The sequence below is a fragment of the Vulpes lagopus genome, chromosome 8 (assembly GCF_018345385.1).
Source record: "Vulpes lagopus strain Blue_001 chromosome 8, ASM1834538v1, whole genome shotgun sequence".
Classification (NCBI taxonomy): Eukaryota; Metazoa; Chordata; class Mammalia; order Carnivora; family Canidae; genus Vulpes; species Vulpes lagopus.
This window is the reverse complement of record NC_054831.1, coordinates 16,620,195-16,644,604: the sequence shown is the minus strand read 5'-3', so window position 1 is coordinate 16,644,604 and position 24,410 is coordinate 16,620,195. Positions and strand designations below refer to the sequence as shown.

Below are 24,410 nucleotides of genomic sequence, written 5' to 3'. Positions count from 1 at the left end.
TCCAGGGCCTGATCCTGGAGACCCAGGATTGAGTCCCACGTTGGGCTCCCTGCATGGAGCCTGCTTCTCCCTCTGCCTGTGTCTCTGGCATTCAAGATTTTATTTATTTATTCCTGAGAGACACAGAGAGAGGCAGAGAGAGGCAGACTCAGGACATGAAGCCAAATACTTGATTAAAATTTTTGAAGAACTCTTTGTGGATGGCATCTCTTTTACTTAATTCGGACCATCCTGTTACTTTAAGGTCAAGTATAACTAAATTCCTCTCAGAAGACAGCAGAAGCTGTCAACCAGTATCTGCTGACATGGCCACAAGGTTCAGGCTCTAGCCCCAAGCCCAGTCCTGCCTGGTGTGCTGCCTGTCCTCAAACTTTAATATGCACTACTTTTCATTTTCATTCAGCTCAAAATATTTTCAAATTTTCAATGTGATTTCTTATTTGACTCATTGGTTATCAAGTATGTATATGCACGTGTGTGTGTATGTGCATACATACTTTTTTTTTTTTAAAGTAACCTCCAGGGACGCCTGGGTGGCTCAGCTGTTGAGCGTTTGCCTTCAGCTCAGGTGTGATCCCGGGATCTGGGATTGAGTCCCACATCAGCCTCCTTGGGGGGAGCCTGCTTCTCCTTCTGCCAGTGTCTCTGCCTCTCTCTCTGTCTCTCATGAATAAATAAAATAAAATCTATAAATAAATAAAGTAAGTAAGTATGTAAGTAGGTAAGTAAGCTCCAGCCCCAATGTAGGGTTTGAACTCATGACCCTGAGATTAAGAATCACCAACTGTTCCACCAACTGAGCCAGCCAGCCAGCAGAGTAGGTATCAAGTGTTTGTTTGTATGTATGTATATATGTGTATATAATATATATACTTTAAAGATTCACTTATTTTAGAGAGAGGGAAGGAGAGTGTGTGAGTGGGGGGAGGAGCAGAGGGAAGAGAATCTCAAGCAGACTCCCCGACTAAAGCTCAACTGGAGCTCGATTTCATGACCCATGAAATTATGACTTGAGCTAAAATCACAAATGGGACGCTTAACCAACTAAGCCACCCAGGCACCCCACATATATTTTTAAATCTCCTAAAATATAGGAGTGTTCTAGATTACCTTTTTATTACTGATTTGTATATTAACTATATATGGTCAAAGAACATATAGTAATTATGATTTTAAATATTAAATATTTTGACATCTGAAACTTGCTTTTAGCTCAGTACATGGTCAATTTTTGTAAATGTTATGTGTGTTTAAAAAGGTGTATTCTGGGCAGCCCCGGTGGCCTGGGATCGAGTCCCGCGTTGGGCTCCCTGCGTGGAGCCTGCTTCTCTCTCTGTCTGTGTGTCTGCCCCTCTCTCTGTGTGTCTCTCATGAATAAATAAATAAAAAGTCTTTAAAAAAAATAAATTAAAAAAATAAAAAGGTGTATTTCAGCACCTCTTGAATGCAGTGTTCTTTATATGTCCATTAGGTCAAGTTCATTAATTACATTGTAATCTTCTACAATGTTTCTAATTTTGTCTGCTTGTTCCATCAATTACTGAGAGATATTTGTTCATTTCTCCCACCATTGCTGTGAATATTTTTATTTTTCATTATACTGCTATTTTTTGTTTTATATATTATGAAGCCATATTATTAAGCCATATTATTGCATACACACTTAAAATTATTACATCTTTTTTAAAATTTTTAAATTTTTTATTTTTTAAAATTTATTTATTTATTTATTGAGAGAGAGAGAGAAAGAGAGGCAGAGACACAGGCAGAGGCAGAAGCAGGCTCCATGCAGGGAGCCCGACATGGGACTCGATCCTGGTCCTCCAGGATCACGCCCCGGGCTGCAGGCAGCGCTAAACTGCTGTGCCACCGGGGCTGCCGTAACATCTTTTTTTTTTTAATTTAATTTAATTTTTAAAAGATTTTAGTGTGGGTCTCTTGGTAATTCTCTAAGTAAATATTTTAAGGAAGGGATATCTGAAAAATGCTTATTTTCTCTTCACTCTTAAAAGGTATTTCTGCTAGGTCTCCAGGTTACCAATTATCATCTTTCAGTGCTTTGAATATGTTATTCCATTTTTCTTGCTCCTACTGTCAGTTAAATTGGTCTCTTTTGAAAGTAATCTCTTTTTTTTCCTGGCTGCTTTAAGATTTTTTTCTTTGTGGGATGCCTGGGTGGCTCACAGTTGAGTTGCCTTTGGCTCAGGGTATGAATCTGGGTCTGGGGATCGAGTCCTACATCGGGCTCCCTGCAAAGAGCCTGCTTCTCCCCCTATCTATGTTTCTGCCTCTCTTGGTGTCTATCAAGAATAAATAAATAAAATCTTAAAAAAAAAAAAAAAAGGTTTTTTTTCTTTGTCATCCGAAGCATTTTTACTATGTTGTGCTTAGGTGTTACTTCTTTTTTGTATTTATTCTACTTTGGTTTACAGAGCTTCTTCAATCTGTGGCTTAATGTCTTGTCAATTTTAGAAAATTCTTAACCATTATCTCTTCAAATAGTGATTCTACCCCATTCTTTCTCTTCTGGGACTCCAAACACAAAGATGATAAGTCTGTTACTGTATCTTCTGCCTCTTGGGCCTTTTTTCGTATTTTATTTTTTCTATTGATTTCATTCTAGATTTCTTTTCCAAACTAATGTCTAGTTCATTTATTCTTTATTTAGCTTTACTGAATCTGTTAATTCATCTTTCACAAGATGAGCCAAGATGCTGAGGTGCCTCAGCATAGTTATTTTAAAGTTCAGTCTGATAAAGCCAATGTCTGGAGAACCTGGCATCCGTTTTTTTGTTTTGTTTTGTTTTTTTGTTTTGTTTTGTTTTTTGCTGTTTCTGTTAGTTCTCATTTATGTTATATTTCCTCATAAGCCTTGTTATTTTTGGTTGTGAGTCACATATTATATTTGAAAGACTATTTGTAGTAATTTCAAGTTCTACATGATGTTATCTTAGTATAGAGAGGTTTACTTTTGCCAGGCATCTGGGCTACTTTATTTAAATTTCATGGATTAGGGCAGCCTGGGTGGCTCAGCGGTTTAGCAGCGTCTTCAGCCCAGGGCGTGATCCTGGAGACCAGGGATTGAGTCCCACATCAGGCTTCCTGCGTGGAGCCTGCTTCTCCCTCTGCTTGTGTCTCTGCCTCTCTCTCTCTGTCTCGAATGAACGAATGAATGAGTGAGTGAATGAATGAATGAATGAATAAATTTCATGGATTAAAATGATTTGAGGGTAAACTATAGTCCCTTTCAGGGCTGTTCTGCTTCCAGTTTACCTTGCCTCTTAAATAGATGCAACGTTCTGGAGTCCCAAGCCAAAGAGCAGAAACTTATCAGCATTCACATCATCCTTAGCGAGCCATGAAGCCCTAACTTTTTTTTAACCTAGACTCCATACCTAGCCTAACACTGGGCTTGAACTCACAACCCCAAGACCAAGAGCCAATCTGAGATCAAGAGTTGGATGCCCAACCAACTAAGCCACCCAGATAATCCAAGCCCTAATTTCTTAGCTTCTATCAAGAGGGCTGCTTAACCTCTTAGCCTCTTCTTTTGAAATTCATGAATATCTCCAGGAGAGAAATAGTTCCAAATTTTGGTTTTACCTCTCTGATTTATGCCTTTTTCCAGGTCTCTTGGTAATTATTTTACTTCATTAGCTTTCTGAATGCCTTTAAAGCAAATTTTAAAATACTGTGCCTAGCTTTTACAGTTATCTTAAGTCAGGATTGATTTAAACGATCTATTGTAGCATTACTAAAGTAGAAATCTTTAGTTTATATCACTAAAATTGTATGTGGTTTTAGTATAGCTTCAGAAAGGAATGGAATTAGAAGTATGTTCAATTCACCATCATAACCTAAAAGGTTATTATTCATTTCCTTTCATAAAAAATTAAAAAGCACATATCAGCTTATGGCTACACACCCTGTAAAAAATGGGAGAGGAAAAAAAAAATGGGAGAGGATTCTATTCATTTACTTTTGCACTTAACAGAATATCTAATAAATTTTCCATATTAGCACCAAAAGCTCTACTCCATTCTCTTTTTAATAGTTGCCCTTCATATCACTCAATCTAACTCAAGAAATGTTTACTTACTATGCTCATTACACTACAGTAGGCATTAGGGCTCTCTTGGTGAGCAAAAACAAACTGTGTCCTAGCCCTTAGGGGGTTTATAGTTGAGTGGGAGTAAAATATATTAATCTTATAGTAATATAAATAAATGCAAAATTACCATTCTAGTAAATGGTAAGGAGAGGGACATGGTGATATGACACAGCATGACAGGGGTATTAGATCTAGTCAGGGAGGTCAGAAAGGTCTTCCATGAGAATAAGCTAAACAAGAGCTAACTAGAAAAGAAGAAGGAGAAGGAGGCTTGCATAAGGAAAATAATGTTATGTACTGAATCTATCATATGGGTATGTCATACTTGACTTACCCACCTCTCCACTGAGGGACATTTAGATTATTTTGAATCTGTTGCTATTATGACAATATTTTAATATATATATATACCATATACAATTTTTGGCATAATTTTGTAAGCATATCTTTATGGTAATTAAGAATCCTTTCTTAGTGCATACAATTAGCATTCATAATAATTTCTATATGCACAAAGATTTGAATACAAATTCTATTACATCTATTTCTTACATATTTTATCTTTCCCTAACTTAAATGTTTTTGTTTTAATCTCCTCTTGTCTATACTATTTCCTCAAGAACTGGTTCCTTATAGTGATCTCCTATCTCATATATAAAGATGCTCACAAGATATGCTCCATCTGCTCTTCACCCTCATGTGGAATCTAAAACATAAGGATGTTTAGGACTCCACTCTATCTGCCCAAAGTAAGCTAGGCTTTTTCCACTACATAGATGGTTTATCCTAACAGGTTAGTAAGTCACTTCAGCACAGAGCTTGGAAAATGAGACAGCCAGAGGTTTGAACTTAGGAGCCACCACCTTTCCAGAATCTTCTACATTCTCAGATAAATTAGGACCTATCTTTAAAATCAAACCTCCCACAACATACTAGACAAAAAATACATGGCTACATATCTAACAAAATGTTACTATATAAAGATCCCTCACACAGCTAATAAGAAGAAAGCAAAAAACAAACATGCACATAACCCAGTAAGAAAATGGGCAAAAGGAATGAATTGACAATTCACAAAAGAAAAATACATGGGGTCAATTAAAAAAACTGTTCATCAGTCATCATAAATATACAAATTAAAATTTTAAAATTTTAAAAACACCAGACATAAAAATGGTAATAAACAGTATTGGAGAGTACACATGAACTATGCATCATACACAAAAAATGTAATCTGGTATAGCCTTCCAAGAAGTTATCTGTATCTGATTTAAAATTGTAAATACTAATTAACACAGATATTCAATTTCTAGAAATTTATCCTGTGAAAATAATCAAGAAAATTATTCTCAATTTCTTAATATTGCTTCCCCCTTTCTTTCGTATCATGTATCAACATCTGACTTGCACTTATTTATTGTTTGTCTTCCCACCACTAGAATATAAGCTTATTGCATGCAAGGACCTAAATAGTACTAATAGTAGGCATGTAATAAATATTGGTTATTGACAGAATGTGTAAAGATTTATCTGTAAGAATTTTCAAAACTGTACGGTTTTTAAAAAGTTAGAAAAAATCCAATATCCAACAGCAGGAGATTGATTAAAACAAAAATCATCAATAAAGACAACTAAGTAACTATTAAAAATTAGTCTATAAAAAAACTATAAATGTTTGTGATACTAATATATGACCTTTTTGTTAAAAAGGAAAAAGAGGGGGAAAATATATGCAAAGATAAAAGGTCACCCAATATTACATTAGGATATGAACAGTCGATATCTACAAGATGGTAGAATTATAGGTAACTTTTTTGTTATTTATGGTTTCCTGCATTTTTCAAATTTTATTTTTCTGTAATACACACAATTCTGTTTTTAACAAGACACAGAAAATTACTCAAAACAAACTAAAACCAAAGCTAAAATTTCTTTGTTTCTAGTTCAAATGAGAAAAAGGCAAGTTTACCTTCAATTTCATCATCGGAGATCAATTCATCGTCAGAACAGATGTTGAGAATGTTGACCAGCATCTCTGTGACTGTATGAGAAGACAAAATAACCCAGAATTTATACAACTAGTAAGATAGTCTTTCTACAATGATGTGGAGTCTAAGTAAAATACATGTTAAATAAACAAAAATTATTTATCATAATGCTATTAAGAATAATTATAAAAAGTCGCATTAAATCTAGACTTTCAGATTTATAAAGAATTTGGGGAAATTACTTGCTTCAGTAAAGGTCTGGTCTTGGAAGATTTGATTGCATAATTACTTGGTTCCATGGAACTGCTGTCCAGAACCTTTTCCTCACTGATGTGTACACAAAAAGATTTCCTCCCATTTTACAAAGACAGATTTATTTTATATTTGCATAGCTTACTTGTATAGGTGCACAAATAAAATCTACAGGACAATATTTCCTATTTATATCTCTTTATCACTGAATAAATACTGAAGGAAAGGTGCGGTGATTTATGCTATTTTAACATCCTGGTCATAGCTGGATAGCTACTTTAAATTGATATTTACAATAAGATGAGCATAATTGACTAGAACTATAATTTAAAAACCAATTAAGTGCCACTCAAAAATCTTTGTCAAGAAGAAAATTAGAAAAAAAAAGAAAAGAAGAAAATTAGAAAATATTTCTGATAACTTTATTATTCTTATTTTTATTCTTATTTTTTTATTTCTATAAGTTTAAGAAAAACATTTCTGAATCAGGGGGCTCAGGCAAATATAAAAGTGTGCTCCATTACTAATTAAGACGATAGGGATCCCTGGGTGGCGCAGCGGTTTGGCGCCTGCCTTTGGCCCAGGGCGTGATCCTGGAGACCCTGGATCGAATCCCACGTCAGGCTTCCTGTGCATGGAGCCTGCTTCTCCCTCTGCCTATGTCTCTGCCTCTCTCTCTCTCTGTGACTGTCGTAAATAATTAAAAAATAAAATAAAATCTTAAAAAAAAAAAAAACTAATTAAGACGATAATCCGGTTCTCTTACCTTTTTCCCCAACAAAAGGCAAAGACCAAGTGAAAACATCCATAAAGTTTGGAAGCCAGTAGGGGTGTGGAGAACAGTTAAACTGCCTGATATTCATGACATTGTTTTCATATTTTAACACAGCAGCTAAAAAGGAAAAGGCAGGAAAATCTGGTACAGAAGAACACGACATGGCAACTGGTATGCTTTGTACAGCTGTGTACCTACTAAACAGAATTTATGAGCTTACTTTCCATTTGTAAATTCAGAACTCAGTATTTAAGAACAGATGGAAAATCTTAAAGCATTTTATACAGTTCATTCTTTTAAGAATTATCCCAATGAACAAAGTTACCTGAAGATCTCATATAATAAAAGTACAAAAGAAACTGAATTTTGAAACTTCAAAGGGTCACTACACAGTAACTGTCTATAGAAATCTCAGGTTCCACATTAGAAAAATGTTGTCATAATTTCCCTTTATAGGACAAATGGTTACAATTACAGCTTTCTTTTGAAGATAAACATTTTTCATTAAGTGAACACAGCCCGTTTTGCTAGTCATTACCCAGAGCCAAAGACTTTATAAACTTGTCTGGGAGCTTATAACATAGCAATTATCAATTCATAGAAGGGAATGCAGATGGTAAACCTGAACCAATTTACAAGGCTCAAAAGTAGATTAAATCATCTCTGAATATTATATAAAGGACTAAGAAATATCCACCTCTCCTATACAGAATCACTATACTGCTAGCACTGTATAAATGTTTAAATTAACCAGTTCATGTATTTGTATACATACTTTGGTACCAAACTAATTTTCTTTATATTTTAAGTTTTAAAATCCAATTTCTTAGACTTTACCATGAGCACAAGCACTGCAATGTTGTTGGCATTATTCTCTTTACTCTTACTGTGCTCAGCAGGGAGTCTATGTGAAGTAGTATTTATGTGATCATAAATAGAATCAGGTATGAAGTACTCCAGAAATGACAGGTATAGGTCATTTCCTAGTTTCTGTTTCTTTGCTTATTAAAGGATAGCCTCATATGCTCAAAATTTAAGTTGCTGAGTGTCTAAAATGTACACCATGGATTATAAAGAAAATACATTAAAGTAGGATCTCCTGTTCTTAAAAACCTAACACTGGATATGATATACATGTCCCATTATTTTCATATACATGTATTTATTTAGGTTAGATGAATTTATAATTATTCAGCATTTCCCTCAATCTATACAGGAAAAAGAAGTGAGAAGTGGGTCTTTCTAGTTGGGTAATTAGAAATGAGAGTATAAAAAATTGCTTTTGGGTATGTTCCCAGTAGACACAAAAAAATGAAAATAGAAATCTTTAAAAATCATGACTTAAGGATCTTTCACATAATCACTGGAACTAAGGAATACTTGTTGGTACCAATATGCAAGAAAGAAAAGCAACAGGAGAAGAAAGAGAGAAAGGAAAGGGGGAGAGGGCTGTCATTTTCAAGAAAGAGGTACTTGGATGGGGAGTAAATGAGTACCAGCAGATATTGTTTCAGATGCCACTTTGTTTTTCTTAAAAAAAGAAAAAAAAAGTTTGAGAAACAACCAAGGAAAATAAGAATGTTTAAAATAAAGTTACCAATTGTATCAGTCAACAGAAAACTCTGGTAGAATGGACTATGACTTTAAAAGTTCACTAAAGGAATAATCAAGATCAAAACCAGGTTAGAAGGGGGCAGAAAATGAGCTAGGGTATTTAGTGAGTAAGTGAAGTAAGTGACTGCTATGTTGGGTGCCATGCTTCAGGTGAGCACACTGATAAATCCACTGTGCAGTCAACAGACACTCTTCCTAGAGAGGTTTAACAAGGGACAAGGGAACGTCTTCTCACAAATATAAGAACTAGGGCCAGGAAGTGTCCTTGAAGAAGTGACCAATACAAGCAGTACATACCATTCATAATGGAAGAAATAAGAACAAAACTAAGTCTAACATATTGGGAATATTAGGAAGAAGGAAATAAGAAAGAATGGAGTTAGGGAGAAGCAGAGTGTTGCAGGATAGGTAAGACTCAGAAAAGAATGACGAGATGTAAAAAACTATACAGCTAAGAGAGAACTTAAAGAAGTTTTTTTTTTTAATGGATAGTAAGCCACTGAAGGACCCTGAGATGACTGATTCAAATCAGACTGAAGTGAGATGTGCCATTCCTCAGTTTCCCTTTAAAAAGGCTACATAGTTAGTATACTGTGGATTTCTTTTAAACTTGACTCCCCAGCTGCATATACAAGGTATGACTATAAAGTAATGAGACTTAAAAACCACCAACTACAAACACACCAGACCTTATATATGAGATGAGTATGGTCCTCCGATGTAATCACACTAGGTACAATAACAGTAAAATGTTATAGTATCATAGCAATTTCAGAATTTGACAGATGCTTTTAATGTTTATTTTTATTGTTCCAACTTCAATAACCCTATTTTAAAGATACACTGAGGCTCAGAGAAGTTAAGTGTCTTCTTAAATATGAAATTGTCATGTTAACTGTGAATTTAAAAGTGAAGCAGGACTAGACTAGAATTTCTGATTCCTAGCTTAGTACTCTTTTCAATATACCTTGCTCCCTTACTGTATATTTAATCCAAAGATGCTGCCATTACTCAAAACATTTTTGGAACTCCTCTTTTGGAATCGCCTCCAAACCTATTTTATAAGCAACACAAGAAAAACCAGTCTCATTACCCTATAATCATACCTTGTTTCTGACCCCAAATGGTAGCATCTAGCTTGATCACTCACCTTATTCACCAGTCTTGACTCCGAATGACTTTTGGCTGTTCCAAAAATCAAATCCACCCTCAAAGGACGAAGATTTCCCATCACTGAGGATAATCAAAAGAATGTGTCGCAGACTCTGAAGGCAATGCCAAAAGAGGAGTTCCAAAAACGTTTTGAACAATGGCAGCATTGTTGGAATAAGCATATACCTTTCCAAGGTAACTACTGTGAAGGGACAATACTCACTTGGATATATATGTTCCAGCATGTTTGTAAGGAAGTTCTATTATTTTATAGTCATACTTTGTAAACGACAAAATAGTTACACAGAGGCATGTTACAGAGGATATTACAGAGGAATTTTGCCCTGATACTTACAAATTATGAATCATAAAAAATTTAAAAAAAAATTTCAGGGTACTTCGCTGGCTCCATCAGTACAGTATGCAACTCTTGATCTCAGGGTCATGAGTTCAAGCCCTACATTGGGCATATGTAAAAGTAAAAAATTTCAATAGGATAAAGTATAAGAATGAGAATTTCTGAATTGCAAGCATGTTTATATTTAATCCTCTTTATTTTTTATTTTTTTTTCCTCTTTGTTTATATGGGAAACTGAGGCTTAGAAAAATTATGTGACTTATTTAAAGTCACACTATTGGTTTATGGCGGGGCTTGGTCTAAAATGATTTTTCAGACTTGTACAGTATTCATTCTACCTCTATCATTCACAAAAAGCAAAAACAGCTTAATAATTTACAAACATTAAAACACCAGTGACATTTTATTGAGATACTCTTACAAATAAATTAAATTCACCAAAAGCAATAATTTATGATGACTATTCTAACATGAACCTGAAATAACTTCTTCTTATATATATATTTTTAAAGATTTATTTTACAGAGAGAGGGAGAAAGAGTGGGGAGGAGGCACACAGACAGAATCTTCAAATAGACTCCCTGCTGAGCACAGAGCTCAATCCCACAACCCACGAGATCATGACCTGATCAGAAACCAAGAGCCACTGACTCAATGGACTAACTCAATCAACTGAGCCACCAGGCACCCCATTCTTCTTATATTTTGATTCAGGAGTATACATCAGACCTATTATGATCATTATTTATATTTACAAAAAGCCCAATAATCCTTAGGAAATGAAAACCAAGCAGTAGCCTAAATTCTAAGTTCCTTGGCCCTTGTTTCAATTAAGACCTCTTTTCTTATTTAAAATTTAAATATATATATATATATACATATATATATAATATATATACATACATATGATTAAACTAGAGCTCACATTTACTCACAAATTCAAATTCAAATATCACTGGACTCCTTTACCTTTATTATTATAGACATCTAGGTAATTGGGGGCAGAGAAAATTGTAATGAGTGATGGGAAGCCTGTCGTTTGGCTCTTCCTGTACATTCGATACCTGGAAGAGAGATAATAATCTGTCTTGATATTAAAGGCAAAAACTCGACCATGATAATTGGTATAGTTTTATTTTTTTTATTATTATTATTTTTTGGTACAGTTTTAATATAACTTACCCAGCATCCTGGGCTTCATGGGCTCTGATTATTGATAACAAATTATTGTTCTGCAAAAATTCACAAACTGCAGGGTAACTGAAAAAGAAAATTAGAAAACATAAGCCCAGAACTAAAACAATTGTCTTTTATTTTATTGTTTTTAAAGATTTTATTTATTTATTTGAGAGAGAGAAAGAGAGCGAGCACAGAGGGAGAGAGAGAAGCAAACTTTCCACTGAGCATGGAGCCCGATGGGGGGCTCAATCCCAGAACCCTGAGATCATGACTTGAGCCAAAGGCAGACACAACTGATTGAGCCACCCAGGTACCCCTTATTTTTTATTATTTTTTTAAAGAATTTATTTATTTTTGAGAGAGCAAAAGAACCCAAGCAAGGGTGCAGGGGAGGGGCAGAGGGAGAGGGAGGAGGGGCAGAGGGAGAATGGAAGCAGGCTCCCTGCTGAGCAGGGCGTGACTCAGGGCTCAATCCCAGGACCCTGAGATCTTGACCTGAGCCGAAAGTAGATGCTTAACCAACTAAGTCATTTAAGTGCCCAAAACAATTGTTTTCTAACAGGAGGAAGGGGAAAAGTCAAGATGCTATAAGTTGAATTTGTTTCAAAATTATAGGTTTGATATATCAATAAACTTTTATTAATGGCTTAGCAATCATCACTGTTTTTCCACTTCACTAATATACCTCATTCCAGATCAAATATGCAGATAACAAACAACCTTAGGACAGAAAAAGAACTTCCTTACCTTTTAATTTTTTTTGTCTTAACCCATAACATAACACCACCAAAACTTTTCTTGTCTCAATAATAATAATAATAATAATAATAATAAACCAGGGTACTGTGTGTGTGAAAGAGAGGGGGGAGGAGGGAAGGAGAGAAAGAGAGAGAGTGAGAGAGAGAATGTGCGCATGAGCAGGAGGGGCAGAGGGAGAGGGAGAGAGAATCTCAAGCAGATTCTGTGTTGAGCATGGAGCTCAGTGGGGTTGGATCTCATAACCCTGAGATCAAGACCTAGCCAAACTCAGGTGCCCCAGGTGCACTCTTGATTTTTGTTTAGGTTTCTTAAGATTCTTTCTCTCCTTCTGTCTCTCTTCTATTAAAAAAAAAAAAAAAAAGAAAAATCTGATAGGAAAAACTGAAGGATACTAAATTATCCTAGAATTAGTGTTAATTATTTACTTCATGCTTAAATCTTTATTTCTTATTATGCTCATTAGAAAAATCAATTACATTCACATGGTATAAAATGGAAACATACAAATGGTTATATAGTGAAATGCTTCCTTTTTTTAAGTTTATTTTTTAAAAATAATCTCTATACCCAACATGAGGCTCAAACTCACACCCCCAAGATCAAGAGGCAGCTGCATGCTCTTCTGATCTAGCCAGGCGCCCCTAAATGCCTCCTTCTTCTTACATCTTCCAGCTACCTTAGAAGCAACCAATGTTCTCGGTTTCTTTGACTATCCTTTAAAAGATATTCTATAGGCATACCTTGGAGATGTTGTGGGTTCTGTTTCAGACCACCATAACAAAGCAAATATTGAAATAAAGCAGGTCAAATTAATTTTTTGGTTTCCCAAAATTTATTCCCATTATTTATGTCTAAAAAAATAATGTACATACCTTGCAATAAAATAAGGTATGCTTTTATTTTGTATCCATATATAAAGAGTTTCTTCTTCTTTTTTTTTTTTTTTTAGTTAAAAAAAAAAAAAATAGCCTCGGAATCCTTGGGTGGCTCAGTGGTCCAGCACTGCCTTCAGCCCAGGGCGTAATCCTGGAGTCCTGGGATTGAGTCCCACATCGGACTCCCTGCATGGAGCCTGCTTCTCCCTCTGCCTGTCTCTCTCTCTCTCTCTCTCTCTCTCTCTGTGTGTGTGTGTCTCTCATGAATAAATAAATAAAATCTTTAAAAAAAAATAGCCTCATTGCATAATCTGGCATATTCCATTGTCTGAATGTACCACAAGGTATTTAACTATTCTTCTATTAACAATTAGGTTGTTTTAAATCTTTTATCATAGGGGTACCCTGCCCTGGGTGGCTCTATTGGTTAAACATCACAATCTTGATTTTAGGGTCTCCAGGTCATGAATTCAAGCCCCACATTGGGCTCCTTGCTGGGCATGGAGCCTACTTAAAAAAAAAATTGAGTTTTTATCATAAATAATACAGCAGTGAATAACCTCGTACCATTGACTCTTAAACAATGTGGGGATTGCTGATTCTCCATCTAGTCAAAAATCTGTGTTTAAAATTTTTCTTCTGTTAAACTTTTTTTAAGTAGGCTCCATGCCCAACATGGGGCCTAAATTCATGGCCCTGAGATCAAAAGTCACATGCTCTACTGACTGGGCTAGCCAGGCACTCCTTATGTATGTAACTTTTGACTCCCCCAAAACTTTACTGGCCTATTGACTAGAAGCCTTACCCTTAACAGTCAATTGATACATATTTTGTATCAACGTTCTATGTTCTATCTATTATATGCTGTATTCTTACACTAAAGCAAGCTAGAAAAAAGAAAATGTTATTAAGAAAATCATAAGGCAGACGCCTGGGTGGCTCAGCCATATTGAGTGGCTGCCTTTGGTCCAGGGTGTGATCCTGGGGTCCTGGGATCGAGTCCCACATCGGGCTCCCTGCATGGAGCCTGTTTTTCCCTCTGCCTATGTCTCTGCCTCTTTGTGTGTCTCTCATGAATAAATCAATGAAAATCTTAAAAAAGAAAATCATAAGAAAAAATAAATTTATAGTACTGTATTGTATTTATATTTAAAAATCCATGTGTAAGTAGACCTGTTCAGTTCAAACACATATTGTTCAAAGGTCAACTGTACATATATTTTACACACTTCCACATAGTTGATTATTATTATTTGCATTAGCTATGTTCTATAAAGCTAACTTGTAAATACTGAGTTAGTTAAAACTGAACCACCACTCCTAGAGAAAATACATAGTTAGGGTCCTCTGATCCTCTGGTCACATTTTCATTAACCAATCAATATATAACCTTGTTTTATGTGTGTCTCTGTGTAAGGATACCTTACTTAATAATATATACTGTTGGTTAATTAACATGGAACTCATGGACAACAATGCTGTAAGTCATTCCCAAATAAAGCTTATATAACATACATGTATTTTTAAAAATGTATTTATTCATGAGACACACAGAGAGAGAGAGACATCGAGAGAGAAGGAGGCTCCCTGCAGAGAGCCTGATGGGGGACTTAATCCCCAGACCCAGGATCACGCCCTGAGCCAAGGGCAGATGCTCAACTGCTGAGACACTCAGGCATCCCAACATACATGTATTTTGTCTGTAAGACACATCACAGCCTTCTTACATGAATAAATACTCAATAGCATTTAAGCACTATGCTTAGGGGCCATTTTACCAACAAAAAATGCGAAAAATATTGCACTAAATGGATCAGAAAAAGAATGGTCTTAAGCATGAAAGCAGAAACAAGAAGGCAGAGCAGCTCCTTGAGACCTCAGGAACACACATTAAGTAACATATTTTTCATCATTCTGCATGTGTGCATGTCTGAATGACAGTGAAAGTGCTATGAGTGGGGACTTTACACTTATAAGTAATTCTTAGCAGGTAGACAAGTTTGCATATCGGAATTCGTAAATACCAAGAATCAATTGTATAGCCACAGGACTACACATTAGAAGTAGAACTTCTGGATTAAAGGCCTTTATAATAGAGAGATGCTGTCAGGTTCATCTCCAAAGAAATCATACCAGTTTATATTGAGCAAACAATAAAAAGACATTATGCTCTTTATTTTAAGCAGTGTAAAGATTAGTAAAATTTAGGGAGTCAGCTGACTGTCCTTCTCCCGGTTTTGGCTCAAATCATGATCTCAGGGTCATGGGACTGAGCCATACTCTGTGTGGGTTCCATGTTCTGTGGGGAGTCGGCTTGAGATTCTCCCTCAACCTCTGCCCCTCCCCCCACCCACTGTGCTCTCTTTTCTCTCAAAATAAATAAATAAAATCTTTTTTTTTTTAAAGAGAAGTAAAATCTAAATTATTTAGAAAGAATTAAAACAAAGTTGCTTAGAAGAATGTTAAAACTATGGCAGTAGTAAAGCTTTTTACTTTTTGTATGTGGATTTCACTTAACGAATATGGTATCTCATGCAATTAACAGAGATTTTTAGGGAACTAAATATATGCATTACTTGTCACAGTAAAATATTGGGATTAAAAAACTTTAGACTTCAAACCTCTATCTCCCTATTTTTGAATGGCAGAACACAATAAAAGCTCACATAGGAGATTTAAGACAACAGCCAACTTCCAGGAAATGTCCTGCACTTAGTTCACAATGTCCTATTCTTTTTATATCTTTGCCTATAGTAGTGGTTCCAAATGCCAGAGAGCTCTTTAAAAAAAAAAAAATAACAGGATTTTCCTGTCTCAGATCTACCTAATCAGAATCTCTGGGGGAAGAGCCAACAAATCTTTATTTTTAAAAAACTCATAGATAATAATCGAGATCGTTTAGAATCAGAAAACACTTAAGCACCGTAAGATGTTCTGTTCAATTATGTTCAGTACATCACACTTAGGTATTAATGAAGGTACTCCTATATATTATGGGAGCACATAATACCTATTAAAATATGAAAAACAAAATAAACACGTTTTCTACCTTCTATTAATCAAAAAATTAAACAAGTCTATACTACACAAATCAGAGATATAAAGTACTTAAAAATAATTTGATGATACATATTACAATTGCCTTTCTTAATTTTATAACTTTGGGGATTAGCTTACCTGTAAAAATAAGAGCACCCTCGGACAGTGTTGTGGGTATAGTGCTCCAAAGTCTTTTCATTGCCATAATCCTCTGAAGGATCGGACCAAAGCAGGTCACACACTGGCCCAAAGGCTGGAGGTTCTTTAAACCTGTCTAACTAAAAGACACACAAAAGCCAAAAGAAGAAAAATCATGAAAGCAAAAGAGCTTTTGGAAACTGGTATGGGTCAAAAAACAAAACAAAACAAAACCCTCCTACCCACAAGAATGTATTAGGAGGAAAAGCAGCAAGCCCCTTAGAGAAGTTTTCCTTTAGGAAGAAAATGAGCATTTAACAAATCTGGATACATATTTATTATTTTTTTGAAATAAATTTTTATAAATATCCCTGGCATCTAACCATACTGTAGAAAAGGACTCCTTTACATCCTAGTCTTAAAAGCAGAATTCATTTAATTCAAATGTGAAATCAACCATTATAGAGATATACTATTATTGAGAAAGACTATGTAAAATTCACTTCAACTGCCTAGGTGAGCTAACATTACCATCAGACCAGGAAAGGTTTTACAATGGTTCTGTTCATTGTACACCTCATTCCAAAGGAGATTTCTAGTTTTATTTTGTAAAGAACTTTCATCCTTTCCCTTCTATGCAGTGCAGGCATTTCAATGTAAGTTATTAATTTAAGCTTTTAGTCACTACTGCTTTGGTTAGTAGCATGAATACCAAGACAAAACCAGTAACTAAAAGAGTTGAGGACTTCTAAATGAAAGGGTAGGTTTTTAATACAATTGATTCAGAATTGCAAAATTCAAGACTTACAATGTAAAGGAGAAAGTCAGTTATTTTAAAGATCATAAGGCAGCAGAAATATACCCTCTTACCCTGAGGAGAGTAACTTTAATTCAGAGAAAAGTTTTATAAACAAAAAAAAAAATCTTTAATTTCAGTACCTATATGAGACAGGTACAATACAAAGGTAGAGAAAAGAAAACGATAATGTAGGACAAAAGAAGTAAAAAAAAGATTGATCATCTTTATAGAAAATCCTGAAAATAATAATCATTAACTCATGCAAGTGTAGCAGTTCAACTCTATCATCTAAAATGTCAAAGCCCGGGGGGATCCCTGGGTGGCACAGCGGTTTAGCGCCTGCCTTTGGCCCAGGGCGCGATCCTGGAGACCCGGGACCAAATCCCACATCGGGCTCCAGGGTGCATGGAGCCTGCTTCTCCCTCTGCCTGTGTCTCTGCCTCTCTCTCTCTCTCTCTCTGTGACTATCATACATAAATAAATAAAATAAATAAATAAATAAATAAATAAATAAATAAATAAATAAAATGTCAAAGCCAGGATCCCTGGGTGGCTCAGCAGTTTAGTGCCCACCTCCATCCCAGGGCATGATCCTAGAGTCCTGGGATCGAGTCCCGCATCAGGCTCCCTTCATGGAGCCTGCTTCTGTCTCTGCCTCTCTCTCTCTCTCTCTCTCTCTCTCTTTCTTTGTGTGTCCCTCATGAATACACAAATAAAATCTTTAAAAAATAAAAAAATAATAAAATAAAATGCCAAAGCCAATGAATTTGAGAGCTGGAAGTTCACAGACTATCCATTCTAACTTCATTTCCCAGAGAAGAAGATGTAACTAAGAGTTAACCTTGATTTGGTCAAGGTTACACAATTAATTGCAGAACAGGGGAAACCTGATTTCCTTCCTTTCGTAATGCTACATAATTTAAAATTTTAGGACTATACTCAAAATAGGTTATGTTTCTAGTTGATGAAAGTACAGATTTCACTAAAATTTACAGAAATTTTCTGGAAGACATTTAGCAAAATGTTAATAGTAGTCCTCTCCCAATAATGAGGTCACAGATGATTTCCACTCTGTTACTTTTGATTATCTGCATTTAAAATTTTTCAGCAATAGAGGCATATAGTTGACTACAATAAAAGATAAAACTGAAAAAATATATATTCCATGAGACTAATGAAAGGTTACTTACTTTCTTAATGTCATCTAAACTAGTAATTTCAGGTGACATCCCTCCATGTACACACAGAAACTGCTGGTTTAAGAGGGCAGCAAGAGGAAGACAGTCAAATGTCTCCATACATGCATCATATACCTCTTCAGAATATTTAATTCGACCTATAAAAAAAGAAAAACAGTCAAAAGAAGAAAAGCTAAATTTATCATATATGAATAAGGATATTGGGCAGAAAATTATGAAGCTAGTTCAAAGTCATTTATTTCAGGCAAATTTGAAAACACAATCATCTGTATAAAAATATTCTTTTAAAGTTGTAAACAAAATCTAAAAGGTAAACAAAATCTTCTCTAAAGACAAATGTGACCCTGGATTAACCTTCTAGTCCTGTTGCCCTGGAAACCTGTTAAGGTGAATGTCAGCTGTGTTATTAGGCAACATTTCTTATGGCAAAAATTACTCAATTACCTGATAGGCAGCTATAGCTTTGGACTTCTGAATGCAATGATGACTCAAGGTAGGTCCCTCTGGGACCCTGGAATCTATACCAACCAAGCTTTATGGGAGATACTGGCAACTGTGCTACATGAGGCTTCTAAGCCACAGTGGCTCCCTGATCTGCCCAATGTGGATTTTGTTTCCCTGTACCTGGGATTGTGACTTGGAGGGGATGGTGAAAGGCAGAAAACGTCTGGACTGCTATACCGACTGAAAAGGAATGCCTGGTGTTGTCCCCCTTCCTGGACCGTATCCTTCTTAAGTAGATGAATGCCAATATGGCCCATGGTAGTCTTGTAAGCCTAAATGTTTTGTTGGGTCTAAAAAGATTCCTTGGAGGTACTGAACATATATTAATGGAAACTGAAGTTTTAAGAGTAATCAATAAAATGTCAATAATCTTTTGCTCATGATTTTTAAGGTCTTTAAGCAAATTTTGTCCTAATTATATTCTGTATAAAAATGTTCATCTTAAATTGTATTTTGGGGTTAAAGAACAAAGAAACACTCCGGAGGGCAGAGGGTGGGGTCTCTACAATTATCCAGAAAATATGTAATTAAGTAACAGGTGGAAAACTGACAGAGATAAACCAAGAAACAGACTCTTAACTATAGAGAACAAACTGATGATGACCAGAGGAGAGGTGAGTGGGGGGGATGGATGAAACAGGTGATGGGGATTAAGGGTACACTTATCATGATGAGCACTAAGTAACATATAGAGTTGCTGAATCACATATTGTAGATCTGAAACTAATATAAAACTACATGTTACCTATACTGGAATTAAAAATTAATAAAAAATTTTAAAAACCAGGAGGTTATAAATCAAATTAAGCAAAACAGAAGTAAATGTTATATTAACACATGACCAAAATAGTTTACAAAATGTTATTTTCTTAAAGTTTATGGATAGGTATATAAACACCAACACTTATCTCCTGAGGGGTTAGACTGAAGATGATATCTATATTCTTCTTTGGCTTACTTTATTTGTGTTTTCTCTAATGAGATATATTAACTTTCTATAATAATATATATTATCATATTACCTTTATTATTGAATTTGTTGAAGGCTCACAGTGTATCTGGGTTAAGTGTTCCTCACAGGGACGCCTGGGTGGCTCAGTGGTTGAGCGTCTGCCTTTGGCCCAGGGTGTGATCCTGGAGTCCCGGGATCGAGTCCCCATCGGGCTCCCTGCATGGAGCCTGCTTCTCCTCTCTCTGCCTGTGTCTCTGCCTTTCTCTCTGTGTCTCTCATGAATAAATAAATAAATAAAATCTTAAAAAAAAAAAAAAAGTGTTCCTCACAGCACGGTGGTCAAGAGAACAGTCTGGAACCTGACTGCCTGGATCTGAAACTTGGTTTACTAGCTATGCTACTCAGCACAGATGACTTAGCTCCCTATGCTTTGATGTCCTCATCCATAAAATAGGCATAATAACAATACATGCCTACATTACAAGGCTGCTGTGAAGATTAAGTGAATTCATATATGTAAAATGCTTTGAATAATGTCTGGCACACAGTAGGTACTATGTAAGTATTAACTAATATAATTACCTTATTTTATCTTCACAGAAACCCTATGAAACAAGTACTATTACTATCTTCATTAAAAAGCTAAAGAAGGGGATCCCTGGGTGGCGCAGCGGTTTGGCGCCTGCCTTTGGTCCAGGGCGCGATCCTGGAGACCCGGGATCGAATCCCACATCAGGCTCCCGGTGCATGGAGCCTGCTTCTCCCTCTGCCTGTGTCTCTGCCTCTCTCTCTCTCTGTGACTATCATAAATAAATAAAAAATTTAAAAAAAAATTAAAAAAAAAAAAAGCTAAAGAAATTGGGTCTACTTGCCAGATGTTGGGCTGGAAACTGAACCTATTCATGCTCTTAAAACCATGCAGTTATCTTCCCAATCATTATTTCAAATTAAATATTTAATAGGAGAATCTAAATAGCCAAACATATAATTCCCAAAGGTTAATTAAATTACTTGACTCAGTGTTTTATTTTCATGACAAATTTTAAGCTACATTCCATAAGACAATCATTTCCATAATAAAGGAAAAATGTACCTCAATCACAGGATCACACTGATGCTACAAGTTCTAACCAGTATCAACACTACAACATTAACAAAACAAAGTTTCAATAATATTCTTTAAAAGTAATTTTTTTTTTTAAGATTTTATTTATTTATTCATGAGAAAAACACAGAGAGAGAGAGAGAGGCAGAGAGAGACACAGGCAGAGGAAGAAGCAGGCTCCATGCAGGAAGCCTGACACAGAACTCGATCCCGGGTCTCCAGGATCACACCCTGGGCTAAAGGCAGGGCTAAACTGCTGAGCCACCCGGGCTGCCCTATAAGTAATTTTGAGAGTCAACACTATCTGCAAGAAACCCTGACCTGGTCTAGCCACTGATTATATACTTATCTTCATTTACATTTGCTTTCATTATTTAAAAAAAGATTTACATTTACATAGTTAAAAAATACAAAAGCTATAAAAGGCTATACAGAGCCTCCTACAAACCTCTACTCCTGCCACCCCCCCCCCCCCCAGGCAACCAGTATTACTAGTTTTCTGGAGATCTTTACAAAGATACCCTATGCATACACATGCAGATATTTATTCTCTTTTCAAAACATCCTTTTGTTTTTCATATAAATGGTAGTTTATATACACTGTTTTACACTTGCTTTTTGTACTTAACATATTTTGGAGATCATGCCACATCTTTATATGAAGAGTTTGTAATTATTTTTTATGCTTGTTTCATTCTAATGCTGCATCTGAAATGTGAATAAATCTTGGAACAAGCACACAAATACTTTATGGATAGTAGTTCACTTTATGGATATACCACAATTTAACCACACCAATCTCTTAGTACTACAAATAATACTATAATTAATGACAAGCAATACTTATTTTAAAAAAATAAACCTGTCATTACAGTACTGTTTTCATTAGCAAAATTATAACAGGAGTTTCCAGAACTTGTCGGTAAGCTATTTAATTAAATATCAAAAAATAGCTTATGGAAACAACAATTAATTTACTTTCGAAATTGCTATGAGATGGAATCATAAAAGCATTAGGTTCACTTTTCAAGTATATAACAATAAAACAATGCTTTTGCAACCATAAATGATATGTCAAAAGTTAACTTCTATTTTTCTTTGCTACTCAAATTATCTCTGGGTTTGAAAGGAATGTTTTTTTAAAAACTGTAATGTAAAGCAACTTAAGAATTGATGTAAGAAAAAAAAAGAAAAAAAAACAATCTTCACCTGCGATCCTTAGAAATAGTCACAAGACTGCAGCTGCATACTCAGAAACTAAGCATCATTTAGCAGTAATTGTAAGGTGCTGATTCTAAAAGCCACAATGGCCCTTTAAGAGAGACAGTTTATCAGTGAAAACATCCATGCAAAGCAGCACACATGATCTTTGTTCCTAAGAATAAAATGTGAAATTGTATTTATGTGCTTGTTCCAAGATTTATCTACATTTCATATGCAGTATTTGACTGAAACTGGAGTATCTCTATAGATAAGAAAAAAAAGAAAGAAACCTGGTTTGACAAAGCATGTGAAAAGCAAATAAAAACCTAAGATAAGAAATTCTGTGTAAAATGAAATACTTAAAAAATTTTCTCCCAATGTTGTATTGTTTCGTCTTCTAAAAATAGTCTGAATCAATTTATACTAGTCAAAAAAAGAACTCTGAGCAAACAGAGGAAGGATTGGATAAGATATTACCTAAAAAAACCTGACCCTTAATTCAGAATAGAGGCATTCATAGGCAGCTTTCTTATGACTTATTTTTTGCTACATACTGATCATTCCAGAACCTTTGTCAACGGCTTGATACGCATTATTTAATTTTCCCAGGTAAAGAAAAGAGAAGTGTAATGAGTAATATCCCCATATTTGGTTTATAAAAACAATGCAAAATATTTCCAATTTTTAAACTATTTGGTGAAGTGGTTCTCAAATGACAAATTGTAGATACTTTCAAAGCCTCTAAACCAGCGGCATGCAGCACAATTATCTGCAGTGCTTTAAAAAAGCCTCTTAAGTTCTTGGGGCCCATTCAGGTGATTCTAATTTACCAGTTAAAAATTTTATTGTAATAGTTGTACATGGTAGTTATAAAAATAACTCTAGCAATACCACAGGCAGATATAAAATTAAAAATACAAGTTACGCTGACCCAACTCCCCACAGGTGATAACTATTATACATTTCTTCTAAACATTATATATTTTTAATTTACAAAGGAGATGGCATTATATATGTTCTGCAAATGGGATCCTGTCACCTAACAATATATTTGAACATCTCTCCATATCAGTACATGTAGGCCCACCTTGACTTTCAATAGCTGCCTAGTATTCCATTCTTTAAAACGTATTCTCACTTATTTAAGTAGTCCTTCATTTATATTTAAATTCTTTTTTTGTTGTTTTCCTTTTTTGCTATTACAATTAATACTATAATTGTTATCATACATCCTTATACATGCATAACCTATTATCTTTGTGAGTATAGTAAGCAGAATTCTAAAATGAACAGCAATGACCTACAGCAGTGAGTGTGGAATTTGTGGCTATGTTGAGAGTCCTATGATTACATATCATTACAGCAAAAGGGAGATTCTGCTAGGTGGACCTGACCTAATCAAATGAACTTTTGAAAAGCAAAGGGTTGGGATGCCTGGGTAGCTCAGCGGTTGAGGTCTACCTTTGGCTCAGGGCATAATCCTGAGTCTCAGTATAGTCCCACCTAGGGCTCCCTGTAAAGAGCCCCTGCTGCTTCCTCTGTCTATGTCTCTGCCTCTCTCTCTCTCTCTCATGAATAAATAAATAAAATCTTTAAGAAAGAAAAAAAGAAAAGGGTTTTCCCCAGCTGGTTGATCACAGAAGGCGGTAGAGATATATGCATTTAGGCTGTCTGGAAGAAAGCAAACATCGATACTGTGAACTGCCTACTGCCAATAACTGGTGAGCTTAGAAAAGATGCCAAGCTGCAGATGAGAACTGCAGCCCTGGTGACACTTGGATTTCAGCTCGGGAGACCCTGAGCAGAGAATTCAGCCACACTCTGCCTGGATCTCTGACCTACAGTAACTGTGATATAATAAATGCATTGTTTCGAACAGCTGAATTTGTGGTGATTTGTTATACAGCATTAAAAAACGTATATATATATTAAAAAAAACGTATATAATCTGCATGATAAATTGCTAGAAGCCAAGATGCTGGATCAGAAATTTCACAGACATTCCAAAATTACTCTTCAAATACTTTATACCAATTTAAACACTCACCAACGTAGATCTAATTTTTTAAAAAATTTCGTGGTTGTTACCTACTGGTTTGAACTGTATTCTAAATCCCAAGGGCTGGAATGATCTGTATCTTGCCCACCTGTAGCTGACTGTCCTGTCAGAGGAATTTTTTTTTTTAAGTGTTCATACTCTAAATTTTTCATTCTAATACGAATGACCTTTTCTTTCAGAATCTACTAGGAGAAAGGCTGTCATTACAACTGCCAACTCCAGTGTAGGAAGCTTCAATAACAAGAGTTACTATGAGTCAAACACTCTTAAGTTGTTACCTACCTGTAAATAAAGGGATTTGGGGGAGAAAGATTGGATGAACTCTTAAGCCTTGGGAAATAAATTTAAA

At 35.3% G+C, this 24,410-nt stretch overlaps 1 protein-coding gene across 5 annotated transcripts in view; it reads right to left on the bottom strand.

Annotated features, from left to right (window-relative positions):
* The window catches only part of PPP3CC (protein phosphatase 3 catalytic subunit gamma), a 97,688-nt gene that overhangs the window by 13,578 nt on the left and 59,700 nt on the right, over positions 1–24,410 (bottom strand). For all 5 annotated transcript variants that reach the window (XR_005989456.1, XM_041766992.1, XM_041766995.1 and 2 more), the window contains exons 5-10: positions 18,230–18,375; positions 16,241–16,380; positions 11,433–11,510; positions 11,220–11,314; positions 7,118–7,243; positions 6,081–6,152 (exon numbers count right to left, since the gene is read on the bottom strand). Coding sequence is in view for 4 of the 5 variants with exons in the window: in XM_041766992.1 (XP_041622926.1) it covers positions 6,081–6,152; positions 7,118–7,243; positions 11,220–11,314; positions 11,433–11,510; positions 16,241–16,380; positions 18,230–18,375 (657 nt within the window). In the remaining variant the exon portion in view is untranslated. The remainder of the gene's footprint in view (positions 1–6,080; positions 6,153–7,117; positions 7,244–11,219; positions 11,315–11,432; positions 11,511–16,240; positions 16,381–18,229; positions 18,376–24,410) is intronic.